General features: G+C 38.6%; 1 protein-coding gene across 1 annotated transcript; it reads right to left on the reverse strand.

Annotated features, from left to right (window-relative positions):
• Positions 1-4,523: 4,523 nt before the first annotated feature.
• TMEM170B (transmembrane protein 170B) lies at positions 4,524-24,302 on the reverse strand. Its single transcript, XM_033061901.1, has 3 exons — positions 23,813-24,302; positions 16,218-16,388; positions 4,524-12,158 (listed from the first exon to the last, which is right to left on the reverse strand). The coding sequence occupies exons 1-3, from the start codon at positions 23,907-23,909 to the stop codon at positions 12,028-12,030; spliced, it is 399 nt and encodes a 132-aa protein (XP_032917792.1). The 5' UTR covers positions 23,910-24,302; the 3' UTR covers positions 4,524-12,027.
• Between the last annotated feature and the right edge of the window lie 359 nt (positions 24,303-24,661).

A 24,661-nucleotide genomic window follows, 5' to 3' on the forward strand; every position in this document is an offset into this window, starting at 1 on the left:
AACTGTCACATTCCCAAAAAACTCCCGGTTCTACAGGCCCACCTTGTCAGCCTGCAAAAGGTGGGGAGTTAGAGTTGCACTGCGTGGAAAGCAAGGAGGTGATCCAAAGAAAGCACCTGCAAGTCAAATAGAAGTACAGCCTCAAGAAGAGATTCCCTTCTGTCCCAGTTTGTTACACACCCCCATTTTACTGTTTGCTTATTACCTCTCACCAGGCAGGATCTTGTGCCCCAAATTCCCAAGCCAACACACTATTGCTCTGTTCCTTTACTTGGAACCCTCTCCTCCCGCCACCCCCCCCCCCCACCAAAACCACATTTCTCTTTTGAGTAAGGTAAAGAGTAATTTAACATTGAACTGTTCAAGATCTGGATTTTCTCATCTGCTCCTGTAGCTTTTAGTTTGAATTTTAGAAATACCCGTGTCATATAGTACAATGTTAAATGTGCAACCAGGAATAAATAATAAATAATACCTTGAGTACAAGGCATCATAAACAAAGATAAAGTTAAGAGGAAAATTGTGAGTTCAAATAATTTCAGTCTGTACTAAGCTTTTAAATGTAAGACTATTTACCTTTGTAGACATAATACTCAGAAGCAGCATTAAAACAGGATTGTTACTTTGGTCATTATCTAGAAGTGCAGAGTGGGAGGAAAGGGGAGAGAAAGGAGAGGAAGGAGGAGAAATCATGGACAGGCCAAGATTACCACCTAGTGACAGAACTTCTGCTTTGCAGGGGATTTGCTTAAATATTAGACAAACTCCTGGTGCTGGAGAAACAAACCATCCAACCCTCATAAAACAACAGTATTCTAAAGGAAGGATTATTTATTGCTTCAGGATTATGAAAAAATTAATAGCATATGATCTGATACAGTGAAGTATGTAGTACTTCATTGGTTCTTTTTGTTTGCTTGTTTTAAAAACTATCATGAAAAATATTTTCTTGTATTTGTGGAAAACCAATGCGGCTAAGCACTTGTTTTAATATTCGCCAATGTAACAATTTAAATATATAAAAGATAAAAATAAATATTATTTGAACCTTAACAGCTTTTTAATTAATTATTTTGTCATTAGTTAATAGAGGCGTGACTTTTCTAAACTGGTGGGATCTCGAAAAACACAGAATAAGAATTACAGGAAAGAGGAAGTGTTACTTCTGCATGAGGGAAGCAGCCCTGGGTGTGTACCTTGTGCAGCACCTGACTCTGAAGGAGAGCTGGGTGAAGTATGAAGATTGTCTGTAATCTGTCTAATTCTTCCAGCACAATACATTATTCTTTTCTTTAACATCTCACTGTTTTCTTTCCCTTCCTGTACAGAACTCCATAATTAAAAATACTAAACTTGAGGCATGATCTTTGATGTGGATGTCTACCTTTTTATATTCAGAATAATAAAACTCTCCTAGTCTTCCAGATGAAGCTCAGGCTCTCTCCCTTCTCAGTATTTCAGCATCCTTTTCCCCTTTCTGAGAAATACACCTTTCCTTGCACCCTTTCACATTCTACAAAGATCCTCACCATAATTCAGTGCATCCTAGTCTTGCCCACTTGATCTCTTGCTCTGCTTCCCCATCCTAGCTAAGTCCCATGATTTTTATTTCTAGATATTCCAAAGTATGTGCCACTCAAGCCATCTAATGCACTGCCAGGGCATTTTCACCCACATGCAACGAGCCTGTCACGTCACTGTCTGGCAGTGACTGACTTCTCAAGCACTGTTGAGCTTTATCCCTAATCACTTGAGTTACTTAGCTATGTGATAACACCCTCAATTTTGACTTTTTAGAAAAGTAATTTTCTAAACCCTATCATTTTAACATGCTGAACAATGCTATTGCCCTGTACTTGCCATCCTGCCTTTAGATGACTGTTTTCCACAGTCTTACACTGAGTTGCAGCCTCTTTAGGGTAGGTCCTGGGCATGCATGCCAGCACAAGAGGGGAACAGTCTGGGACTAAGGCTCTAGGCTGCCCAGTGCTAGGAGCAGGGCTGCATGCACACCTCTTCCAGGCTAGCTAGGGCACAACAAATAACCACTAATGAGGGAGGGTGCTTGGAATTGTACTAAAAGCAGAAGCTGTGCCTGGCAAGGTTTGAAAATGGAAAGGCATCCATTGGCTGTAACTGCTCCAACATTAAAGAGAGAACAAATAGTGCTGGCATTAGAAACATTCTGTTTTAAAGGCACCATTATTTAATTATTTTTTTAGATAGCACCAGGAACAGTTTAGGTAGCCCTGAAGTAAAATGCAACCACAGTACAAAGGTGCTGCTCAGCTGACAGTCAGGCACTGTGCAAAAGGACAGCTTCATCTGGTTCTGGAACAGTTGTGTTGGGATAAATTCCATGTTAAATAGGAAGCTATATGCTCAGACTACTGATTACTCTGGCTCCCCTTCCACTGATAACATTTCAAGCTGCCATTCTACAATAATATTTTCAGTCAGCTTTTAACAATTTAAAAAAACCCCTGATAGTGCCAGTATCTATCATGCCTGGAATGTCAGTAATCAGTGTTCTATTATCCATCAACAGAATTGGGCTGACACATGCCATAATTTATTTGTACAAAAGGAACATATTCGAAATAAAAATTGTGTCCTCATGTTCCCTGAATAATTTAAACTTGTATTCTATTTTACAATTGAACAAGCTTTACCTACACTTTACTTTTGTGTCCAAACTTACTAGGAATACTGGGAAAATAACAAATACTTCTAAAGCAAAAGGTAGACCCCCCAACATTTACAAAGTATACCCAGGAAGAGAAGCTCAAGTAAATAGGAATATACATATTTACATGTCTGTAAATAGGAGTATACATATTTATGTGTCTATATTTGCAGATATGTTTGTAGACATATTATGTATGTTATAATATGTAGAACATTTTAACACAGTTTTATTCTGGTTACATCAACCCACTAGGCTAGTTACTTCTGGTATTCTAAAGCTGACATATTATTTCTCTCATGTGTCAGGAAGAGTGAAACTGATTTAAAAACCTTTATGTGAAGCAATGTAAGATGCAATGCTTAATAGCATTCTCTGAAACTAAGCTTCTCAGAAAACAAGAAAATCAGTTCTTTGGGAGAATAGATGTCTTAAAAATAAGCATGAAAAAAAAAAAAGTTGTGAATGAGCCATTGTGGGGTACTGGAGATAGCATTTGGACGTTGCTCTTCCCAGAGTGAGGGCTGCAGTTTGGGCACAGAGATGTCTTACCTTGGAGCAGCCCTTGTGCTCTCAGCTCCTGCTGTCCCCTAGCTTCTGCTGGGGCCACAGCTCATATTTCCCAGTCAGGGAGCAGGGTGGCAGTGGAACATCCCTGCTGCTTTCAGAGGCACATCCAGAGGGTACCCAGCTGTTCTGCAGGGGCAGGTACCCCAGGTAGGGTGCAAAATTTAAGTAGCTGCTTGCTTCTGACAGTTACTCTGAAAGCTGATACCTTTGCACAGCATTGTGTTGTGCCTTACACAAGTTCCCCCAGAGTTTATAACCAGAAGATTCAGGTATTTCAAATCCTTTCCTCTAGATCGATTTCCTTTTTTGTGCCTCCACCCCTCACAGTAAAAGTTCATTTTGAAAGCAACTTTAACTTGCAAATTAAAAACCCCCAAACCCAAAATTTCAAATGCATACACACACACACACACAAAAAAAAACAACAACAAAAAACCCAACCAAACAAAAGAAAACCCAACCAAAACAAACAAAAATCCCCACAACCCACCACTACTTTGAGACATAGCAATCTGGTTTTATACTCTCTAATGCTCCTTAAGCGCTTTATAACTCAGCTCCTGCGATGCCATCCCCAAAAGCAGTACTTTCAGTCTCCATGGAAGACACACAAATCTACTAGTGAATGTTCTCAGTTTATCTAAGCAAATGCAAAACAAATCAAATTTTTTTTCCTTTAAAGTAAGAAATACAAAGCTTACACTATACACTACATGTCAAAATGGCATCTCCGAGAGATAATGACTAATCATGGTGAATTAGACTTCCTTAAAAATTAAGTACATGGGACAAAATGAAGAATAACTAGCAGCTATATGCCTCAGCAGGACCACAAAAGAAATGCCTACAAAAATATTAAAATCATGTTGACTAAGTACATTTTTCCCAAACAGCTTTCCCTTGTGAGCTGGCTTAACCTGATGAACTATATCAATCTGGTTCTCATTTCTGCAACCAATTTGTTTTCTAAACTACATACATCCAGTTGCATAAACATATCCTTATTATAACCACAGAAGCAGCTGCCTCAGTTTCTGCTGTAACTAGCCATTTACAGATGTTTCATTTGCTTGGGCATTTTTTTCCCCACATGTTAAAGTTTAACTATAAGAAACAGAGGCCATAGGTTATCAAGCTGTGTGTGGAAACAATGGAGAAATGAAGGTATTGCCCACAACATGCTTCAGTCTTGTGCCAACACAGGTACCAGAGAGGGAGTTTTTTCTATCTATAAATCACAATGAAGACAATTGCAGGAACACACCACTGTGGTCTACAAGAAGGCACATCATTTAATTACTAATTTTAGCTTTATTTTATGTGTACATCTGTACATTTCAACCAGAAAATGTAAATCTTGTGTTATCAGAGTATTTCATACAGGGATTGACGCATATCTTTGTGGTTACTTAGAAGAACATGCAATAAGTTACAGAAAGTTTATGAAAATATTTTAATAGAAAAATTCAGTTAAATAAATGAGCATGAGGAATCATGTTTGACTTACAAATTCTGTTTATAAGCTACTATGAGACATTTCCTACCACTAAAAAGAAAAAGAAATCTAAATGGCTACTTAGGGATTCTTTAAATCTTTCAATTGGACAACTGTTTCACTGTATCTGCATTCTAAAGAAAGGAAGTGGAAATTGTGCAGAAGAATGTTGTACTTTAAATAACTGTCCAACTGTTATTGCTGTTTTTCAAAGAATCTGAAAACATGCAATGAAAACTTCAAATTAAACAGACAGCTGAATGGACATATTTAGGTTGTTAACACAATTAAAATGCAAAAGATAACTACAAAAGTTTCTCAAAATGTTGTAGTTTGTTTGTTTTAGTTTTTTTTAATATGTACATAGAGAACTGTACACAAACAGGGAAATAAAAAAGTTGCTTTAAAAATGAAATACAGTAGTATACAGTATTTACAGTTTAAATACCGCCCTTTTTTTGACTGGAGCTAAACTATTACATGAGCATGCAGTACATCCACAACTCAAAACAAGTACCTTTTGCATACTATAATAGAGTCCTGTACAAAGCATAAATCAACTAAATGCTAGATCACTCTTCTCCATCACTGTTGTTGCTGTCTTTGAGCTTTGTAACAATGCTTACTTAGGTCACAACTCTTTAGCTTAGGTAATTTTATAAAGTGAAGATATGAACATCTATTTCTAATACAAGTTTGAAGAATGCATTCTATCAACAAGACAGTTTATGGTGAGATACCAACAATGTTCTATTGTTTAAGTCACGCTTGATGAAAAGCTGTACTGAAGAAGCATGAGTCTGTCAGTGGACTAATGGATATTTTTCACCTTTGTCATTTTTAGAGATTTTCAAATTCATGCTTTCTTCTTCTCCTATTTGTCCAGCCAAATCCAAATGGTTATAATACTTGGATTTGTAAAGCTTATAGTACAACTGTTAAAGTTATCGATACTTTTTCTAACTGTAAAATAGATATTTATTCTTAGTGGTTTCTGTAAGCATTTCTGAAGAATTGTGTGCTATTCTATATGTTGTCACAGTTAAAAGTTTAGTTCTGTAGATACCTGATTATCCTCTAAAACACCCAAGCTATTAAGGCCCTTCAGAACTTCGTTATGAGTATAAAATTTAGGCACATTTCAAACAAGTAAAACCTCTAGCGAAGTAATTTTAAAAGGTTTTAGATTTTTAGCTCCCATATGCCTTATATTGATGGATAATCCAGAATGGATTTTACAGTGTTGACACTAAATATCCCAAGTAAACCTAGAGAGTTAGGTCTCAAATCAAAAGGAATGCCATTTGTATCAATCAAGTATTGTTTATTTTACTTGAAAAGGTCTCTTCAGTATTTACTTTGCCTTATAGTTGGTGTTTTCCAGTCCACAGAAGAAGCACAAAAGGACATACTATCCATTCCATTCAACAGCTGTCAAATCCTTCTAGGATTCATGCAGTGGTTTCCTAAAGTCTTTAGTAACTACAAGAAGAACAATGAGAAATGACAAAACGTGTGTTCCTGAAAGAAAATACTTCTTTAGATCATTTTTTTAGAGCGTAATTTTTTTATACCTGCTACACTGAGAGAATATCTCAAGCACTAACACATCTTCACTTTGAGATGTCCTTGTGATTACATTTAGAATTAATGCACAACCTGAATTTCACATGTAACTTCAGACCCATTTGTGGGAAAGAGCAGAAACAGCATCTTCAGGACACAGTCTGTCACAATTTGAGGATATCAAACGTATGTACTCAGGTGGAATTCTACTTTCTATGGTAACTTCATTTTCCCCAAAATTATGTGCAGTTACACACACAAATTAATGAACCCAGATGAAGATTTCACTGCTGTAAGAATACAGAATACTTATCCCATTGACCTTAAAGGTTGTGTTGGTGGTGACCAACATACAAAATATCTGACCTTTAGCACAAAACAAATGTTCAGCTCTGTTAAATTCATCTCTACTCAAAGAACATTTATTCCTTCTGAAGCAACAGCTGAGGATTTGAACAGTCTTTCCACCTTGGGCTGCTCCAAATCTAAAGACTAAAAAAAAGTTATAATTCAAAAGGTAATCCATCAACGTGCTGATGCAATTGTACATACATTTTGGTAACTCTGAAAAACAATTATGCTTTAGTATTTTTGTGTCTGTAATACCCCATCATAATTTATGAACAACATTCAGAATTCCATTTTGTCTCAAATTGCTGGGAATTAGATTGGTTATCAGGATGACAACTGTGACCTATCTCCAGATTTTTCCCCTTAATTGAAATATGATGAAAAAACCTATTTCTAGAAACAGAAAGAGCAACTGAAAAAAATTCTCGGGTTCACAATTGAATTTCTAGCCTTATTAGAGTTACATATTTTCTGGGGAGAGGGGGCTAACTGATTAACCCCCAATTCATCACACCAAGCCATACTCTTGTGTCTATTTTTCTGGAATTATACATGTGTGATGTTGGATGGCTGTGTACAAAACCATGCAGTTTAATATGCTCATGATATAAATACTTAGATGAGAACCAAAAGAGTAACCACCTCCAGTATATGTGTACCAATGCACAGGGATTGTGAGAGCTCTATTGAATGCCTGAGTCAGGGTCAGAGAGGTTGTCTCCAAGGGGAGTCTCCAAATAGGCATCTGCTACTGACCTCCAAACAAAGGAAATAAGACCAATTAAACAATATTTGGGTCACTTAAGAAAGCTTTGGGTCAACAGAAACAGGTTCTTTGGCTGCCTAGACACTTGTAGAAAAACAATATAGCAGCCCACATATTATCCATCAAGTTCCTGGAGTATGTAGAGGTCATATTTGGAATACAGATGGTTAGATGTGCCAGTCAAGGGTGAGGCACTGCTGAACTTGCCACTCACAAACCTGCTTTATAAAATCCCCATCAGTGATAGCCTTGGTTGCCATGATCACAGTAGTGGGATGCTGCTGAGCATGCTGAAGGTCAGTGTTAAAACAAACATTTTGGATTTAGAAGAGCAAACTTCACTGTGCTCATAGCCCATGGGAAGGGATGCCATGGAGGATAAAGAAGCTAGTGAGTGCTGGGAGTTTTTCACCAACAGTCTCCTGGAAACACTAAACCAGTTCATCACCTTTAAGGTCAGGAAAGAGGCAGAGTAAGAGAGCTCCTTGGCTTAACAGTATACTTCTGAATCTGCTCAAAGCCAGAAGAGAAGTGTAGCAGAGATGGAAAAGCAGAAAAATGCACGTTGAGAACTAAAAGGACATTGGTAAGATGTACAGGGAACCTTAAGAAGTTCAACAATGACGAGGCTAAGATCTTGCATGTGGCAAAACATAATCCAGGGGTGCAGCACAGGCTGGGATGGACCTGTCTGAGGAGCAGCTCTGTGGAAAGGGATCTGGGGGTCCTGGTGAACAAGCAGCTCCATGTGAGTGAGGAGTGTGCTGTTATGGCAAAAAAGGCCAATGGGATCATTGACAAGATGGACTGCATCAGCAAGGGCATCACCAGCAGAGATTAAAATCACCATTATCTCACTCAGCACTTGTCAGGTCACACCTGCAGTACTGGGGTCTCTGTGTTCAGCTTTGCTCCCTGATATGCAAAAAACCCACAAAACCATGGATAGGTTGGAAAGGGTCCAGAGAAAGACTACAGGGATAATCAAAGGTCTGGGAAGCCTGACATATGAGGAAAGGCAGAGAATTGGGTTGATTCAGCCTGGAAGAAAGATTGCTTAAGGGAGCCTTTATCACTATATTCTAATTTCCAAAGGGTGGCTACAAAGAAGAGACTCCCTTTATACAAGCAGTCAAATAGAAAAGATGAGGGGTCATGCATACAAATTGCTCTGTAATATTCCAATTGGACACTGGAATAATGCCATTGGAACAAAATCTACAGGGAAGTGTTGGATTCTCCAGCATAGGACATTTTAATGATTTGACTGGTCAGGGTGCTGGGCTACCTTCTCTAGACCACGCTATTGACAGGAAAAGTTGGACTAAGGTATTCTATAATTCTATGATCATACTGATACATTGAAAGTGTGTGGAATGTTTAAAACTTTGATAGCAGCAGTTTCTAAAAACAGTAGCTTTTCCCCATTAAACAATATATTCAGTACTCCCCCTTCTTCCAAATATTAATCTGTGTCGATGCATTATTTGTTGTGCACAATGCAGAATGTGCCCAGTGATACAATGCAGAGACAGGCAGAGCTGATTGAAGATAGTGCTAAAACATCCTGTGGGGACAACACTGTATTGTCCAAGGGGAACCAGGGCACCATCAGTGCCATTCACACACAAGATATCTTTGTAGCTTAATTAAGAGGGGCAGGGGGAGGGGAGGCTATCTAAAGTACTTCTATTTTCCTTGGAAAAGCTATTTCAGTTGTTAGTTTGTATCAGGTATAAAATACACTCTACAAAGCCACCATTCATTTATATATATATATGTATATATATATATACACACACATACACACACACACTGACTAAAGCACACTTACACTAACAATGCTGTTTCTAGGGATGAAAGTTCCAAGTTTTGCAGACATAAGGTCACTTACTGCTTAATAACTCCAGCAGTGAAAGAAAGTGTATGTTCATGCTGTGATCAAAGAATACTTCCTTCATAGGCAAACTTTTTATCATTACAAGAAACAGCTGAAAACAAACTTTTGACAAATAAAGCCTTGTCCCTGTTAGGCCACTCAAGCATTATATTATCTGCCTGTCCTTTGTTGCCAGGCAATAATGCCATACAATGCAGAGAAAACTATACACATGACAACATTTCAAAAGTGAATACAACAACCTGTGCAATAAAAATTATTTGGAGAAAGGTAGTTTAAAACCAGCAGATGCCTCCTTGTCAAAGGGGGAAAGTTAAAATGGCAACAATTTCATTGGCACAGTAATTAAAATGAAGTTCATCAAGACAAGCACACGTGTCCCATCAGTTAGCAGCAGTCTGCTGTAGTTTAACTTAGTGAAGGACAGCAAGCCCTTCACCAGTGGCAGCATAAGAGCCTCCTATAAAAAGTTAAGAATTGAGATGTTCAAGGAAATTTGGAACCTGTGAGTATGTGTCAGTGTGAGATAAAGGCATGAGATAATCTAAATTACTGAACTCAGTGCTTTATGATACGGTTGGTTTTGATCCAATGACAAACATTTCCAGGTTGTCAAAAAATTATTTAAAGTCTGTTTAACAAGACACTGTATTAAGTAACCAAATTAATTAGAAATAATCAAAATAGAAAAAGAATGAAGATGTGACCATTTTTTAAAAAATCTCCTCCCCTCAACATATATGTAACAAGGCACATATTAGGAGAAATATCTTCAATTACTTTATTATTCAATTTGACTTAGATACCTGAAACCAGTTTCCTCAGAATTTAAGAAAATGGGGAGAAGTTTCAATAGCTTTTTACAGATGTCATAATTATATTATCTACTAAAGTGCAATGGTTGTGTGCCCAAAAGTATAAGTAGAAAGTAAAAGACAAAAGACAAAAAAACTAACCACCAAAAAGTTTTTGAAGACATTGAAAAACAGTGAGAGCATATGTATTCATTCACATTTTAAAGCAATTAAAAGTACAAATAACACTGAAAATGTTTATAAACCTCTATTTTAACTTGTTCCCTGAAAAGCCCATAACTTTGTATGTTTTCCAAACAAGTCTTTGATGCTTTTAAAGAAAACAAATATTAGCATTCCTAGTACTTTAAAGAAATGTATGTGGAATAAGATAAAGGCAGATAGGTTAATTCATTGTATTTCGAAGTACTAAGAAATTACTGGATTGCAAGTTATATTTTAAACATATTCTTTTAGGTGTGCGGTAGGTGCCAGTGTTTGCAAGAGTCCTGAAAGTCTTTTCAACATTGTAACAGTAAAACCTTTGAGTGATTTACTCCCCATCATCATTAAGAGACAACTGCTGAAAAGAATTTAGTTGAGAAACGATATAAAAGATTCCTTATTCTTCACAGAACTTTATGCCCTTTATATTTTGTATTTCATAAATGATTAGTCATTAGACTTAAAATTTCTCTTTACTCCAAACACTCACAGTTATGACATTTCACATGCACAACACCACTCAGTCCCTTTTAAACTAGAAAAACACAAACTACTGAAAGCTAAGTGTTTGAAAGTTTCAGATATCTTAATCTTTCCAAAGATACAAAGTGTTCAGAAACAAGGTAGTACATACATTAGTGCTGACCCACTTAAAGTTTTTTGGAGTATGGTAACTATTTTATTACACTTAATATTTTTATTCAGTAGAAAAACAACATATCATATTAATACCCCTCTCCATTTTCCTCATAGGTGTATTCTCTGAGAGTTTGTTATATTTGTGTGTTCCTTACAGAATACATGTAGGGGTAAGGGTCCTACCATTGCTTAATTAAATAAAGCGAGTTTATTTGCAATGAGTACCCTTTTTCTGAGGTTTGCAGAAGGGCTGGTAACCATCTGTATGTTCAAAGTAATTTCGAGGAAAGCATCAGTTTAATATTTGTTTGTGCATACACAACAGGTTGTACTTAGTAACCTTCATACAGTCTCCTTAAACTCCTGATTTCTGACAGGCTAAAATTACAGAGAAAGGCGCCAAAGAAAACTGCCACAAGCCATTCTTCACATAGTGCTAATTATATCAGGGTTGTTAAAGCCATGGTTCTTAAACCCCACCAAAATGAATCTACATTTTGAATCAGATCTAACAGTTGTTTTGAATGCTGAACAAGAATATTCAGCATTCAGAGATTCTTCTAGTACACAAAAGTCAGTTATCTTGCTATTTCACCTGAATTCAAGGAGAATTGTGCACATTCACAGAATTCTTCTACATTCCAGAGCTTACCCAGCCACCCACTCAGAATTATACCCCAAGTTTGGCACACGGAGCAACTTTCAGGACAGCCCCTCTGTTTCATTCCAAGGTGTTAAGGGCAGTGATGCCATCACCATGGACCTGCCTGGCAGCTGCTCGAGGTGTTCCACCTCTGCATGATACACAGGGATCCCTCCTCTCCAGTGGTGGAGGCGCGTTAAGGCAGGAGTGCAGCAGTTCCAACACTAGAGGACAGCCTGGTCATTTGACTGAGCCTCGAGATTTGTAGCACACTTTCCACATAGCTTCCTTCCTCTTGCGCTAGAATTCCAGTTCATAAGCTGATGACTCCACTTTCAGGAAGCTTCTCTTCAGATTAAAGATTTTTTTTTCTCCCTCTTTCTATGTAAGTTTCAAAGCGTTGCAAGAATTCTTGAAAATGAGATAATTAATGTCAGTACTGTCTGTCCAACGCCAAAGACAAGAGCTTCCAGGGGAGCCATATTCTTTCCTGCTACTCTGTAAATTCCAGCTACTGCAGCACCTAAGAATCACAAGGAAAACAATGATCAAACCACAGAAAAAGCCAGGGTTGAAATATGTGACAGATTATCTACTCTGTCTATGTGTCAGTTATTTATAGAACATTACCAAACACTGTATTACTTCGTGGCATTACACAATTACCAGCCTTGCTTGTATTTTTATAGTTTTATATATATCCTTCAGAAATTATTTTCCCAATTGAATCAGATCAACTTTTCCATCATCAGTTTGATTTAAGAAAATTGAGTCGTCTTGTTTCCCTGTACACATTTTCAAATTTTGTTTTTAAACTTTTTTGCATTGTGCCACTTTGAAAAGGTAGCAAGACAGTCCTTCAAAAATTGACCAAGTCTGAAGAGTGGTTTAATACTGTTTGTACAGGCGGGGAGAAGACAAGAACAATAAAGCTGCTAGTGTCAACAAAACAATTGTAAACACACATTTGCCAGCTTCATTTAATATTTCAGCTGAATAAACTGGCCACACTATATGAGTTTATTTTGACTTAAACTACTGAATTGTTAACAGCTATTTAGCAAATCCAGCAAAACATGACAAAGGTCAAAGTATTGCAGTATTTTCCATAAATCTGTGTAAGAGGAAATTTCTAACCAATACAACTAGATTTTGAGCTATAGCACATGCAAAAAAAACCAACAAACTCAAAACAAAACAAAAAAACCTCAACAGATTATTTTTCTTGTACAGTTGTGTGCATATTCACATTTGAAATATAATATCAACCAGGATTAACCAAAATCAAACCCAAAACTTAATTGCAGACCTTCAGTATGTATTGTCACAGATGCTATCAGTCATAATTAAATGCCTTCAGAGACCACAGGGCTTTTTCAGGCTCAAAGAGAACTGAAAAGTCATCACAATCTTTTAAATACTAGGCAAGAGTTTAAAAAAATGTGGGGTTTTTTTTGGTTTTGGGTTTTTTTTTTTTTTGCTTTGAACAGTCACTAACAGGAATAGTCTGCTGGAGTGATCAAAAATCCATTAGTGTCACAGAAATACACTGAGTCCCAACAGATTCTCTGAAAGTACAATCAGTATCTGAATCATCTGACATCTTCAAAAAGTAACACCTCATTTTTACAACAGTTTTAGGAAGAGTAGAATTCACTAGTGATTGTGGCCATAACAGTACTTAAAAACACTATTAATCACACTTTAGGCAATTTTTGGGTAAATTTATTTTAATTGTGTCTTTTTTTGTTTTTAAATAAATACACTTTTATAAAGTATATATTTTCTGAAATGTCTTACCAGAAGGCTAGCCTTATGGTATTTCACTCAGCTATCTTTCATAAGCTTTTCCATTTGTTCCTTGGCTAGCTGCTGTCAAAAACTGAAAGAGATCCTTTTGACTGAGCCCACTATTGACATTAAAAATTATTTTTCAGATTGAACTCTCAAAGCGAATTCAAACTGGCCAAAAACGTTTACCAGAATTGTCAATAGTAGAACAGTAACAGAAATTTTGGGCTTCTTGACAAAACACTGAGATACTCTGGGAAATATCCAGAATAAAACAATCCAAATTTGGTAGTTTGCTAATTATGTATTATTACCAAATACCAGTGTGCAGTACAACCTGAAATGCATAACACAGCACAGCTGGTGTAGAGCCAAAAGTATGTGCAATGGGCTGCCAGTGAGGGAAATGAGAATATGTGACCAAAAAGGAGTGTGCTTGGGGAAGAGGAGGAAGGACAGACCCTTCTGGATCAAATACAGCTGAAGTCCTTGACTTAAGCTGCCTGGTATTTATATATTCTTGTTTGGCTTGGTGGGGCTTTTTTGGTTGTTGTTTTGTGGGTTTGTTTGTTTGATTTGTTATGGTTTTGTTGGGTTTTAGTTTTAGGGTTTTTTTGTTGGTGTTTTTTCTCTTTTACCGTATCCCCTGCTGATTAATAATTTTTCAATACCTTTTTTAATAACACTTGATTTCCATGATTTTTCAAAGCTTAGAAATGGAGGAGTCTCCTGCTTTTTAATACGCTGGTAAAAAGGTCCCAGAACATCAGAAAGTTTGAAAGCCCTCCCTGAGCAAAATTAAACTTACATTGTGCAATAGTCTATACTGCCTTCCTTCTCCTACACAAACAATGCAGAAGACTGGAAATATAAAGTGGAAATTTAAATCTGTTTGTTTTTTCAATTTCTTAAGCACTAGACCAGGCATATTCAAATAGCTGGTATTTCAACTTGCATCTTCCAGTTTGCAACACAACAGCTATTAAAAAATCCTCTTTAATATTTGACCACCATAATTTGCCTTCAAAAGCTCCCTACAGAATTTATTTCAGCATAAAACAACTGAGTCCTCGCCAGAAATAAAAAATACTTCAAGGTAAAAGTACTTGCCTAAGCGAGTGGCCATGCTCTGTGCAAAACCTTTGGGAACAGCATAACAAGTCTACAGTCTAAGCTTAGAGAAGCCCTCTGATGAATATGCACACAAACAGGACTGCTTACGTGCTAAATGTTTTGACCTGCAAAACTGAGTGCTAAAAATACAACTGTGTTGCTTCTCTTTTTATGCAAAGATAAAAGACACAAAGTACTTTCATTTGAGGGACACTGATCCTGAAACCTCCCCACCACAAAAAGTTGTGAAAGTCTCTGCTTGGATCTTTCAACACCACATTTCCTAACTTCAGTTCTTCAGGAATGCTTATGCATGGCTGACCTTGTAACAGGCCACTGCTATTTTAATCCTAAAACAAAAGTCAGCATAACATATAACATAAGGCACTCAACTAGTTCCAATTTATCTTAGAAAAAAACAAAAACAAACAAAAAAAAACCCCCAAAACCAAAAACAATATTTATACTGAACTATACTGTGTTAAAGGGTGGAAATTCTGAGCTGAGGAATCTGTAGTGATTAAAACAACCTTTTGAGGAAAGCCTTACTGAAACTTCTCATGACATTTGCATTTTTATTTAACCTTGAAAAACAATAGTCAGGAAGGTCTTTCAGCAGCAATAAGAAATAATCTGTCACAAATCCCTTATGAATGCATCCAAAGCTGATAGGGATACCACTATTCTGATAACCTGGGCAGAACACACAAAAACCAAATGAAAGGTGAGAAGTTTTGCTTTCAGACTATATGGTGGTTGCTAGATTTACGGCTCCTTACCCTCAGAGACCTTTCAAGTCAGGCAACTTTTCTGCAACACTGAAGATTTTGGGGCAAAAACTACTCCTAGTTAACATAGGCACCATTCAATACAAGTATTTTAATGCTGAGAACTCCTTACCAGCACTGTTTCAGACAAGCACGCGCTTCTTTGCTGAAAAAATAACATTCACTATTTTTGCTCCCACAACAGAAAACTCATCATGCTCCTACTTGTTTGGGAAAGTCACCATAGTCTATTTGTAAGTTTGATAAACAGAGCTGGATATGATAAAATCAAAGAATTAATCGTGTCCTACAGGTTTTACAGTCCATATTTCAGTGCTGACATAGATAACGGAATTTCTTGGGAAAGATGGAAAAGCAGCATCTGATACCAATAACTCTAGATGAAGACATGAGCAGCATTTCCTCAAAACATTCCTGGCAACACCACTCGTGTCATACTTGGTCAGTTGCAACCCTTCCACGCTTTACCACATAACACACTCCCACTTTCGGCAGTGTTTTGTTTTCAATATGCGCGTGGTTTTTAGCTACAGCTCTGCGAGTCTTTGGGCTTTAACAGAAAAATGGCTGCATCTATCCAAGGATACAATGTCAAAAAATAAAAAATGTATCTTCAGTGGTAGCCATTCATCAAATACTATAAGAAACTCTGTACCATGCCCTTGCCAAACAGCATTTCCCCTAGAACATTAGCAAAGCTTGATTTTTTTTTTGGGGGGGAGTGGGGGGTGGGGGAATGAAGTCACTCTATAGCTATTGCAAAATCCTTAATAAACAATTAACTAAGAAAAGCAGTTTTGTTGGTATTTTGACAAGTTAGATGCAAAATAAGAAAGGAAAAAACCCCAAACAACAAAAAAACCCCAAACAAGAACAAAAGGCAGACTTACTGGTTATCATTGCTCCCGTTACAGAACCCAGAAATCCAATGCTGACCACAATGACAGAGATCAGCCTCCCCTGCCTATGCCTCTGCAGCATCACAAACATTAATACTCCCACAGCACCATGGACAAAGAGAGAGGAGAAGAGAGCCCAGAGGAAAACCCAGTACCACATCTCTGAAAGAAAGCAGTCAAATAAAGGGTTAATACTTTTTAGACAAGAACTTTATAAGTAAGTAACTTTAAAACATTGCAAACAATCAACAGTAAGAGAAAAGCAACACTGATTTCCATCTTAGAAGTGATATACATGACAGCACAGCACATGCTCAAGACTCTTTCCTCATTCCAGCAGTCTGCCATAAAGGATTAGATGTATTATGGTTAAAAATTATAAAAACGATTCTGGTAAAAATCTTAATTCAGATGTATTTTCCCAAGTAGCCATCATTTCTTTAATGGTTTCTTTAAACAGTGTCAATTGCAATTTCTTGGTAGGCATTGTAACTGCTTCTGTAGAATGAAATATTCTCTGACACAAAGACTGAAGGAGGAAAAAGTCAAGAACTGGTTTGGGGTTTGTTTGGGTTGTGAGTTTTTATTTTGGGGTGAGTGTGGATCTTTTGTTGTTTCCCAACTTCCCACTCCCATAAATAAGAGACAGCATTGGGTAACATCAGATGGGAAAACTGAGATTAAAGACTTTAGCTTCTTTACACCCAGAAGCTGCAATAGAGTGTTCCATTAAATTAGCTTCAGAGGTGCAAATAAAAACACTACAATTTTAACAAGAAATTTTAACACATCTAACTCCTTGCTTTGAATTGCTTAGTACAGAACTTCAGAGAGAAGTAGTGACTGTTATTTAAGTTACTAAAAAGGCCATTGGATCATGAGAATGTTTGGAGCACAAACACTTCTTTCAAGAATGTCAGACATGATGAGTACCTTCAAAGAAAAGAACCATCAATGGATCTGCACAATAACTCAAGAACCTTTCTCATTTGGTGTCAACTTTCTAAAAATGTTCTATCAATCAAAAGGGTGAGTAAATACAAGAAAAAAATCCCTTTTAAGTCAACTACAGTAGGCGTGTATCATTACAGAATTTAGCAAATTAGGGTACATATTCCATAATCCCATGACACTGTCATTAATTCGGTTTTTGTTGCAGTTCCCCCTCAAAAATAGAACAAAACAAAAAACCCCAGCTTCCTTACAAAAGCAAGATACTTACTGCTTATGAGGCAAGCCTGTATTAAAGCAGCTTGACTCATATCAACTATTTGAGAAAAATACAACCCACTAGCTAACTTAAATACAAAACATACTGTGAAAAGATGCTGAGAAAAAATTGCTGCTACACAATAACCACAGCCCTGGAAGTCCATTGTCAGTAGGATATGTATACAGATAGAACAGACACAGAGTTTAAGATTTTATTTTTTTTTTATTCAGCAGTCCTTTGGGAGTAGCTCAGCCCTTCCCTTTCACAGCAGCATAAACGGCAACACTATGCCTGCCCAAGGACAGACAACTCCTCTAAATCATGAAAGCCAAAAGGCTCCTTTAGGAGAGCAGCAAGGAAAGTGGTTGGCACATCTACATCCAATTAATACTTCAGCTGCAGCTCGAGGTGCAGCTTTTCCTTCTGAGTGCCTGGATACATGCGCTCACATCCTGAGGGTGGCTGGGAGCAGCTCTCCTGAGGTCCTCCATCCCCTCACCCCAGCCCCAAAACGGATCCCAGAAATCTCGGCAAAAGGATAATGACCATGGCACTGTTCCACTAAATCAATGTCTCATCATTCTCAGAAGCTACTGTGACAAAACAGTGGCAGCAATGTTAAGTAGTCACTCTACAAACCCCCTCACTAAAATTAAGACTGACTGACTTAATCTGTGGGAGGGGAACCTCGTCTGCTGCCCTAACAGGCCTTGTCCATTACTAGCACAGCCTGGGTGTTCCCATTGTTTTATTCAAGTGGAAGCACATAAACAAGAGGATTAACCAAAGATCTACCAATATAGAACATGGCATCCCTGCCAGACTTACAGTTTGACAACAGGGAAACAAACCTTAGCATCTATTAACCAATCTAGACCGAGAGAGTCTGTAGGAATCTGACACTGTCATATCCCATAATTTCTAAAGGATGTTAGCCATTGCATTACTTTTTAGGAAATTGGTGTTTGTAGGCATTGTCAACCTTTATCAGGTAGAAAAGACAAATGACCTCCAGCCTCAGGAAAACTCACTAGGATTACTGTATTTTTAGAAGAAAATGAAAGCTTATGGGAAGGCTAACTACTCCCCTGTAACTAAGAAACCCAAAATATTTACAAACTCTCGCACAACAAAATAGCTCCACAGTGAGCAACTATCTTCGGTCTTATTTATGTTCCAAATAAGGCTCAAGGAAAATTATCATCACCCCTCACTTTATATTTAGGGCTGAAGGCTTGAGAATAGAACCAACACCAAAATGTCCTGATGGCTAAAGAAATATAAACTTCAGTTTTTTGCTACACACTTTCTCCTTCTATTCCTTAAAAGCAGCAGACATACTGAAAAGGAAATCAGTGATCATCCAGAAATATTCCTTGCTTGATACAAGAGTAGCTGGAGCTTTGCTAAACCATGACCTCCCTTCATTAAAACATCATATAGGTCTTAGGAGCTGAAACAGGACAAATCACTTCCAAGCACCTGCCCTAGGAAAGGACAGAAGTTATCCTTTCTTTTCCTCCTTTATGTACTCTTTCTCTGCCTGCTAGCTCAACACAGTCATTTATTTACTTCTTCTCATAGGGTGAGTGATGAAGCCAGCCAAGTAAGTTGTTTAACAGGGATGAACAAGGTAAGGAGACAGACAACTTTCCAAGCAAATTAGAGGAGACCTCAAGCTCCATTCACCTAGAGGACAATGTAGACACTCTTACTGTGATATGGTAAGGGTAGAGAATTATTATGTTCTGTAAAATTCAGTATCATCTAACTGCTGAACCATGAAGAGAGATGACTCTCAAAAACAATATGTGAGAGTAACACTGAAAGACACAAAGAAGGGTTTGGGAATAACACTGAGAGGTGCCACTAAAAAAACAGAAAAAGAGAATGTGGACCTCTGGACACAAATGGTCAAGACTTCACTTATTCAAAAATGACTGAGCAGTTTGATTGCTGAATTGACTTGCAACATCTCTAAGGAAGAGGAAGTGAGAGTGAAGTGTCTCAGCTATTTATGTCCTATACACTGACTGATCCTTTAAGCAGCATACATTTATGTATTGCTACCCTGACAAAAAAAGCACAGTCCAATTTCAGTCTTTGTGCAGTTATTCTAATCAGCTGGCTCTTCTGACAACATGAGCTGCATGGAGTGCTTTGCTGTTATGGAGGTAATGATTTACCCATATCTGTCAGAGAGATTCAAATACTCACCTAGCCTCAGTTTATTTAGTCATGCCCTCAATGGGCATCCCTAAAGAGACAGGAATAGTATAAAATTAAAAAAAAAACGAAAAAAACCTCAAAAACCATAACAAAATGCTTGCAATTTCCTTTGCTTGACCCTAAGAAAATTTCAGAGTTTATTTTTAGTGTATCCAAATCACTTAAAGTCAGCAAAACACAACGTATGTGTATCAAAACTCCACAGTTCCTAGAGAAACATAGGAACTAGGGAAGGCCTAGTAGTTTACAAGCACAGTGACATTCACTACATTGGAAAGATGTCACAGTTCTTCTAGTAAGAACAACTGAGATACATTTTTCATGTTTGAAATTCTTAGTGCTTAAACTGAAAGGAAGATTTAACACAGAGCTTATGATCCTTTCCTCTGGTTTGCTTTAGGGGGCATTTTTCTCCTCCCAGAAAAGCTGAAAGGCTCAAATGCCTTGTAATTAATGCCCAATCACACCAGTTTTAGAGTACTTTGTTAATTTTTATATTTATACACATTAAATAGATATCATGCATACATTATGCTTATTTACTACAGATACACATTATACATATATTAGTGTAGGCATACACAAGATTAAAGATTAGGAAAAGACTTATTAAAGCAGGTTATTGTTTGGAATAGTATTCATACCACTTCCATCTTATCAAGACTTGAAGTTGCACTCCCTCAACTCTTTCATCTTACAGAAGGAAAGTAGATAAATGATAACATTTGCAAATACTATCCATCTATATGTATATATATATCAATACATTGTCCTACTGCCACTCAGCTTCAGTAAACATGGAGCATCTCCATCTTCAGCACTTTTCCTCTAGTTCTAAGCTTGTTTTTCCAGATGAATAATGATTGCCTACAACATGTCATAAATCAAAAGTGATTACTTGAAAACAAAGTCTCTCTCTCTCTTCATTCTAAGCCCAGCCTATCATTATTATCTACAGAGATAAGTCAAGCAATAAGCACCCGTACTAAGAATACAAAAATATAAATGTAAATCAACAGGGTAGCATGCATCAAACTTAGACTTAGAAAATCCTGTAATGTTACATTCCTGTAGCTATAAACTCAAAGCCCTCAGATTAAGTGACAGCACATGATACCTGCAAATGTAACTCAGCCCTTTACATGCTACATTTTTATTTCAGCACCAGGTCCTGCTCTTAATTATTATATTAACTGGTACTTTTAAAGTTATCAACAATGCAGTCAAATTGTTGTTTGGAGATGCTACATTAATTGGGGAAAAAAGCACTTCACTGAGGTGCATTTAAATCTCAAATTACAGACTAGCCTTCTCAAGTAACATAGGGGGGCAAAGAAAATTCAGCCAATCTGGGACAAATGAGCACAGGATGAATCTTAGGAGTGTTTATTAGAAGAAATATTGCCAAGTTCTTTATTGTGGAAGCAGCCTTTAAATATTTTTTCCTTTACTGAATACTAATAATGGGATTTTTCTCTTCTTTTTTCAGTTCAAACTCAGCTGCTGCGATCTGATTTGTTCTAGCAAACCCCAATCTAGCACTAACCCTAAAACACAACCAGTTCATATAAAGGAGGTGTCCTCGGGATTTACTGGAGGATGTAACAGAGTGAGGTAAAAGCCACCCCACCTCTCCCATGATTCCTAAAGCCTTACTTTCACCTCTCAGGAGAGGTCAGGAAGATAGAAAGCGAGCACACTATGGTGATGGGGCCACGTTCAGCTAAAAGGAACAACACTTGCAGCTTTAGCTGTTACAGGGTGTGATTTGTCTGTGGTCTCCTGGGTATTTGAGGCCATGAACGAAAGACAGGATTTCCTTTTTTTATGTTGAACCTGATTCATATATATGGTATAAAAAGAATCTTTCAGTTTCTCACTGACAGGAAAAAGAACCCACCAAACTAAGCGATTAGGGTATGAAGCATTCCTGGCTTAGGCTGGAGTTCATATCAGGACCCTGTTGAAAATTTCAGTAAATTAATTTATTTTTAAGAATGCTGATAAAATTTTGCAACATATTCGTGAAAACATAATATGGTTTATCTAAAGGAGCTAAATCTTTGTGCAGTTTAAAAGTCCAGTCCAGATCAAAATTTTAAGTCCAAAAGTAGACACAAAGCAATCTTGACTATTCAAGGAACGTGGTAAATTAATGATTTTCTTTTCCCAATATTCTGGAGAAGTTTCTCCTTATACCTAGCAGAGGTGCAAAAGGGAATGGATTAAGTAGTCAAAGAAGATAAACGCATTTGCAAACCTATTTTTTAGCAGGGAAAATAACAGAATTTCTGGTTTTGAACAAAGTTTATTTTGATAAGTAGTAAGGAAGGACTGATGTAACTAGCACAGCTTTTTGTTAATATCAATGATTACACCAATATATATTCTATCCTGTGGAAAAGATTTTTAAGTCCAGTGCAAGTTTTGGACTGTTGACAGTCCATGAGAACATTCAGTTCAACAGGTTATGGCTGTAAGAGCAGCCTGCATTTAAAGCACCAATTTAGAAACTGCAACTACAACTGGCAGTGACACATTCTCCAAAAATACTATAATGGATAAAAATTATTTTTCATATTTCTTAAGTTAAAAATAAAAAAACATTCCATACTAAAAATACCTTATGCAAGCCCTTATTGCAAAAGCACTGAGGAACAAGCTGATTTTAACTCTCAGCACTGAATTTGATAGAAACGCCTATGTTGCATAATGATCTAATAAGAAAAACTTTATAGAGGATGTCTGGAACAAAGCAAAGTGAAATTCATTGTGAGCTTTTTCCTTCAACAGTTTTTAAAGTAGGTATGTTAAAGTAACTACTCAGGAAGTGAGCTTTATTTAGTATGTCATTACACTAGTACCTGGAAATTTTAATTATCAGATGCACACTACAAATTTCATAGATCAGATAAATACAAAAAGGCTAATCTTTTTTATTACACTAAGATGCATCCTGAAAGTTAAAAGAACAAGAAAGATGATCACTTTCTGTTTGCTACAGCTTCAACTTCAGCTACACTTCTATTTTCATCCCACTTCTATTTCCATCACACTTCTTCCACCTTTAAAAGATTAAAAAACAATATATCTATTAACCATTACTATAGAGTGCAAAAAGATCGCATAATACCCTTTAATAAATATTAGAATATTTCCAAAACTGTTTAAAACCTGCCCCTACTCAATATTTTCCACTAATTTGCCACCACCTAATACACCCTATAACCAAGCAGAAAGAACTTACTCAGTTATATCTCTGCTACTGACACCCAACCCCTGCTTATTCGAGCTGGAAGCTTATGCTTTTCTTAACACATGGACAGAATAAGACAATACCCTTCTCCACTGTATGTCTCACAGTAGTCCACAGCTGTTTTTCAGCCTGAGACTGAGCAGAAAAAAGCCAGTTCTTGCCAAAAGCCAGCCTAAGCTCCCCTCTCCTAACAGAGGGTGAGGACCTGACTCTACTTTGGCTCACAGAATTTTTTAGTAGGAGCTCAGTCTTTAGGAATCTCAGATGCTTAAGATCGCAGCTACTTGTCAGAAAACAGCTGTCACCTCATTCAGTCCCACAGGTCTCATTGGCCACAGGTATACACAGCGGGGGAAGCCTCTGAATCTCCACATTCAATTTTATGGTTTTCTAGTTGGCTTTTTATAGCTCTCTGTCAAATGCCAGTGAGCATATATCCACAAGGGGAAAAAGCAAAAAGAAAAACCAACCACCTCCACAAACATACTCCAGCCTTCCATAGATATTTATACACTCACGGACACTTCCTACAATCCTTCACTCACGCACAGGTACCCATCACTTCACTCACACACACACACCCTATGCCACCAGCCTTCTTTTATTGTATATGGGCGCAGAAAAGTGAGCGAGCACACCCCACACACTCACGTCCTTTGCACGGGCAGGTATCGCTGACAGCGGGCACACACCCCAGGCAACCAACACCCCGCACAGACCCCACAGCACACACACACACGATACACCTGCTCACAGAACACGCGTGTAGGCACCCGGGGAGGCTCGGGAACACACACACCATCCCTCCCCGGGCAGCACAGGCAGACCACGGCCGCCCCACCCCTCCATTGTGCTCCAGCCGCGGAGCGCCCCGCACGGCCCCGTTACCCGTGAGGCTGCGCAGGACGGTGCCGTGAGCCCACAGGCTCAGCACTTGCTGCACCGACAGGTTGATCATGGAATTGTCCCCCGCTTCCACCTTCATGGTGCCGCCGCCGGGCGGGGTCCGGCAGCCGCCGGACCGCGGGGCGGGAGGGAGGCGGCGGCGAGGAGCGAGAGGGCGGGGAGGCGGCCAAGGGAGCTCCGCGCCGCGGGGGAGACATCGAGGACGGGCTGCGGGAGCCGGGCGGTCTCGGCGGAGGAGGGTAGCCGGCCGCTGGCGCTTCCCCGCCGCTCAGGGGCAGGGCCGGGCGGCGGAGCCCATCACCACCATCATCATCATCATCATCATCATCATCATCATCATCATCATCATCATCGCCGCCGTCTCCGCCTCCTCCATCAGCAGTGGCCGCTGCCGCCTCGCCAGCGGCATCGTCACCGCGGTCACCGGCATCACCTGGAGCGAGGGCGGGGCGGCCGCGGGCCGTCCCTCAGGCGGGCGGCTCCATGGGGGAGCAGCGGGCGGCTCCCGGCGCCAGACGCCGGCGGCTGCCCGGGGAGCGGCGGGAGCGGCGGGAGCGGGAGGGCGGCCCCGCGCAGGCGCGGCGGGAGGAGCCGGGGGGCGCGGGCTCCTCCCTCCAAACGGAGATCCAGAATTCGGAATCGCGGTTTGAGTCGAAGAGAGCGGGAAAGAGTGGGGATGTCGTGGGCGCCCAAAGAAACTTGCGTAGGCATGAAGTATGTTAAATAAAATCTATATACACGTATGGATAGATTTAAAGGGGAAAATAAAGTGATAACACTCCACGGTATTAAAGCCGGTATTTAAGATGAGCGCGTTTAAACATGCAGAAC

This window comes from Catharus ustulatus, chromosome 1, assembly GCF_009819885.2.
Source record: "Catharus ustulatus isolate bCatUst1 chromosome 1, bCatUst1.pri.v2, whole genome shotgun sequence".
Classification (NCBI taxonomy): Eukaryota; Metazoa; Chordata; class Aves; order Passeriformes; family Turdidae; genus Catharus; species Catharus ustulatus.

Coding starts and splice junctions, on each gene's coding strand:
- TMEM170B (XM_033061901.1), bottom strand. CDS start 23,909: ATGAAGGTGGAAGCGGGGGACAATTCCATGATCAACCTGTCGGTGCAG. Junction 16,389..23,812: donor CGTCCTGCGCAGCCTCACGG/GTAACGGGGCCG, acceptor GCTTTCTTTCAG/AGATGTGGTACTGGGTTTTC. Junction 12,159..16,217: donor AACGGGAGCAATGATAACCA/GTAAGTCTGCCT, acceptor TGTGATTCTTAG/GTGCTGCAGTAGCTGGAATT.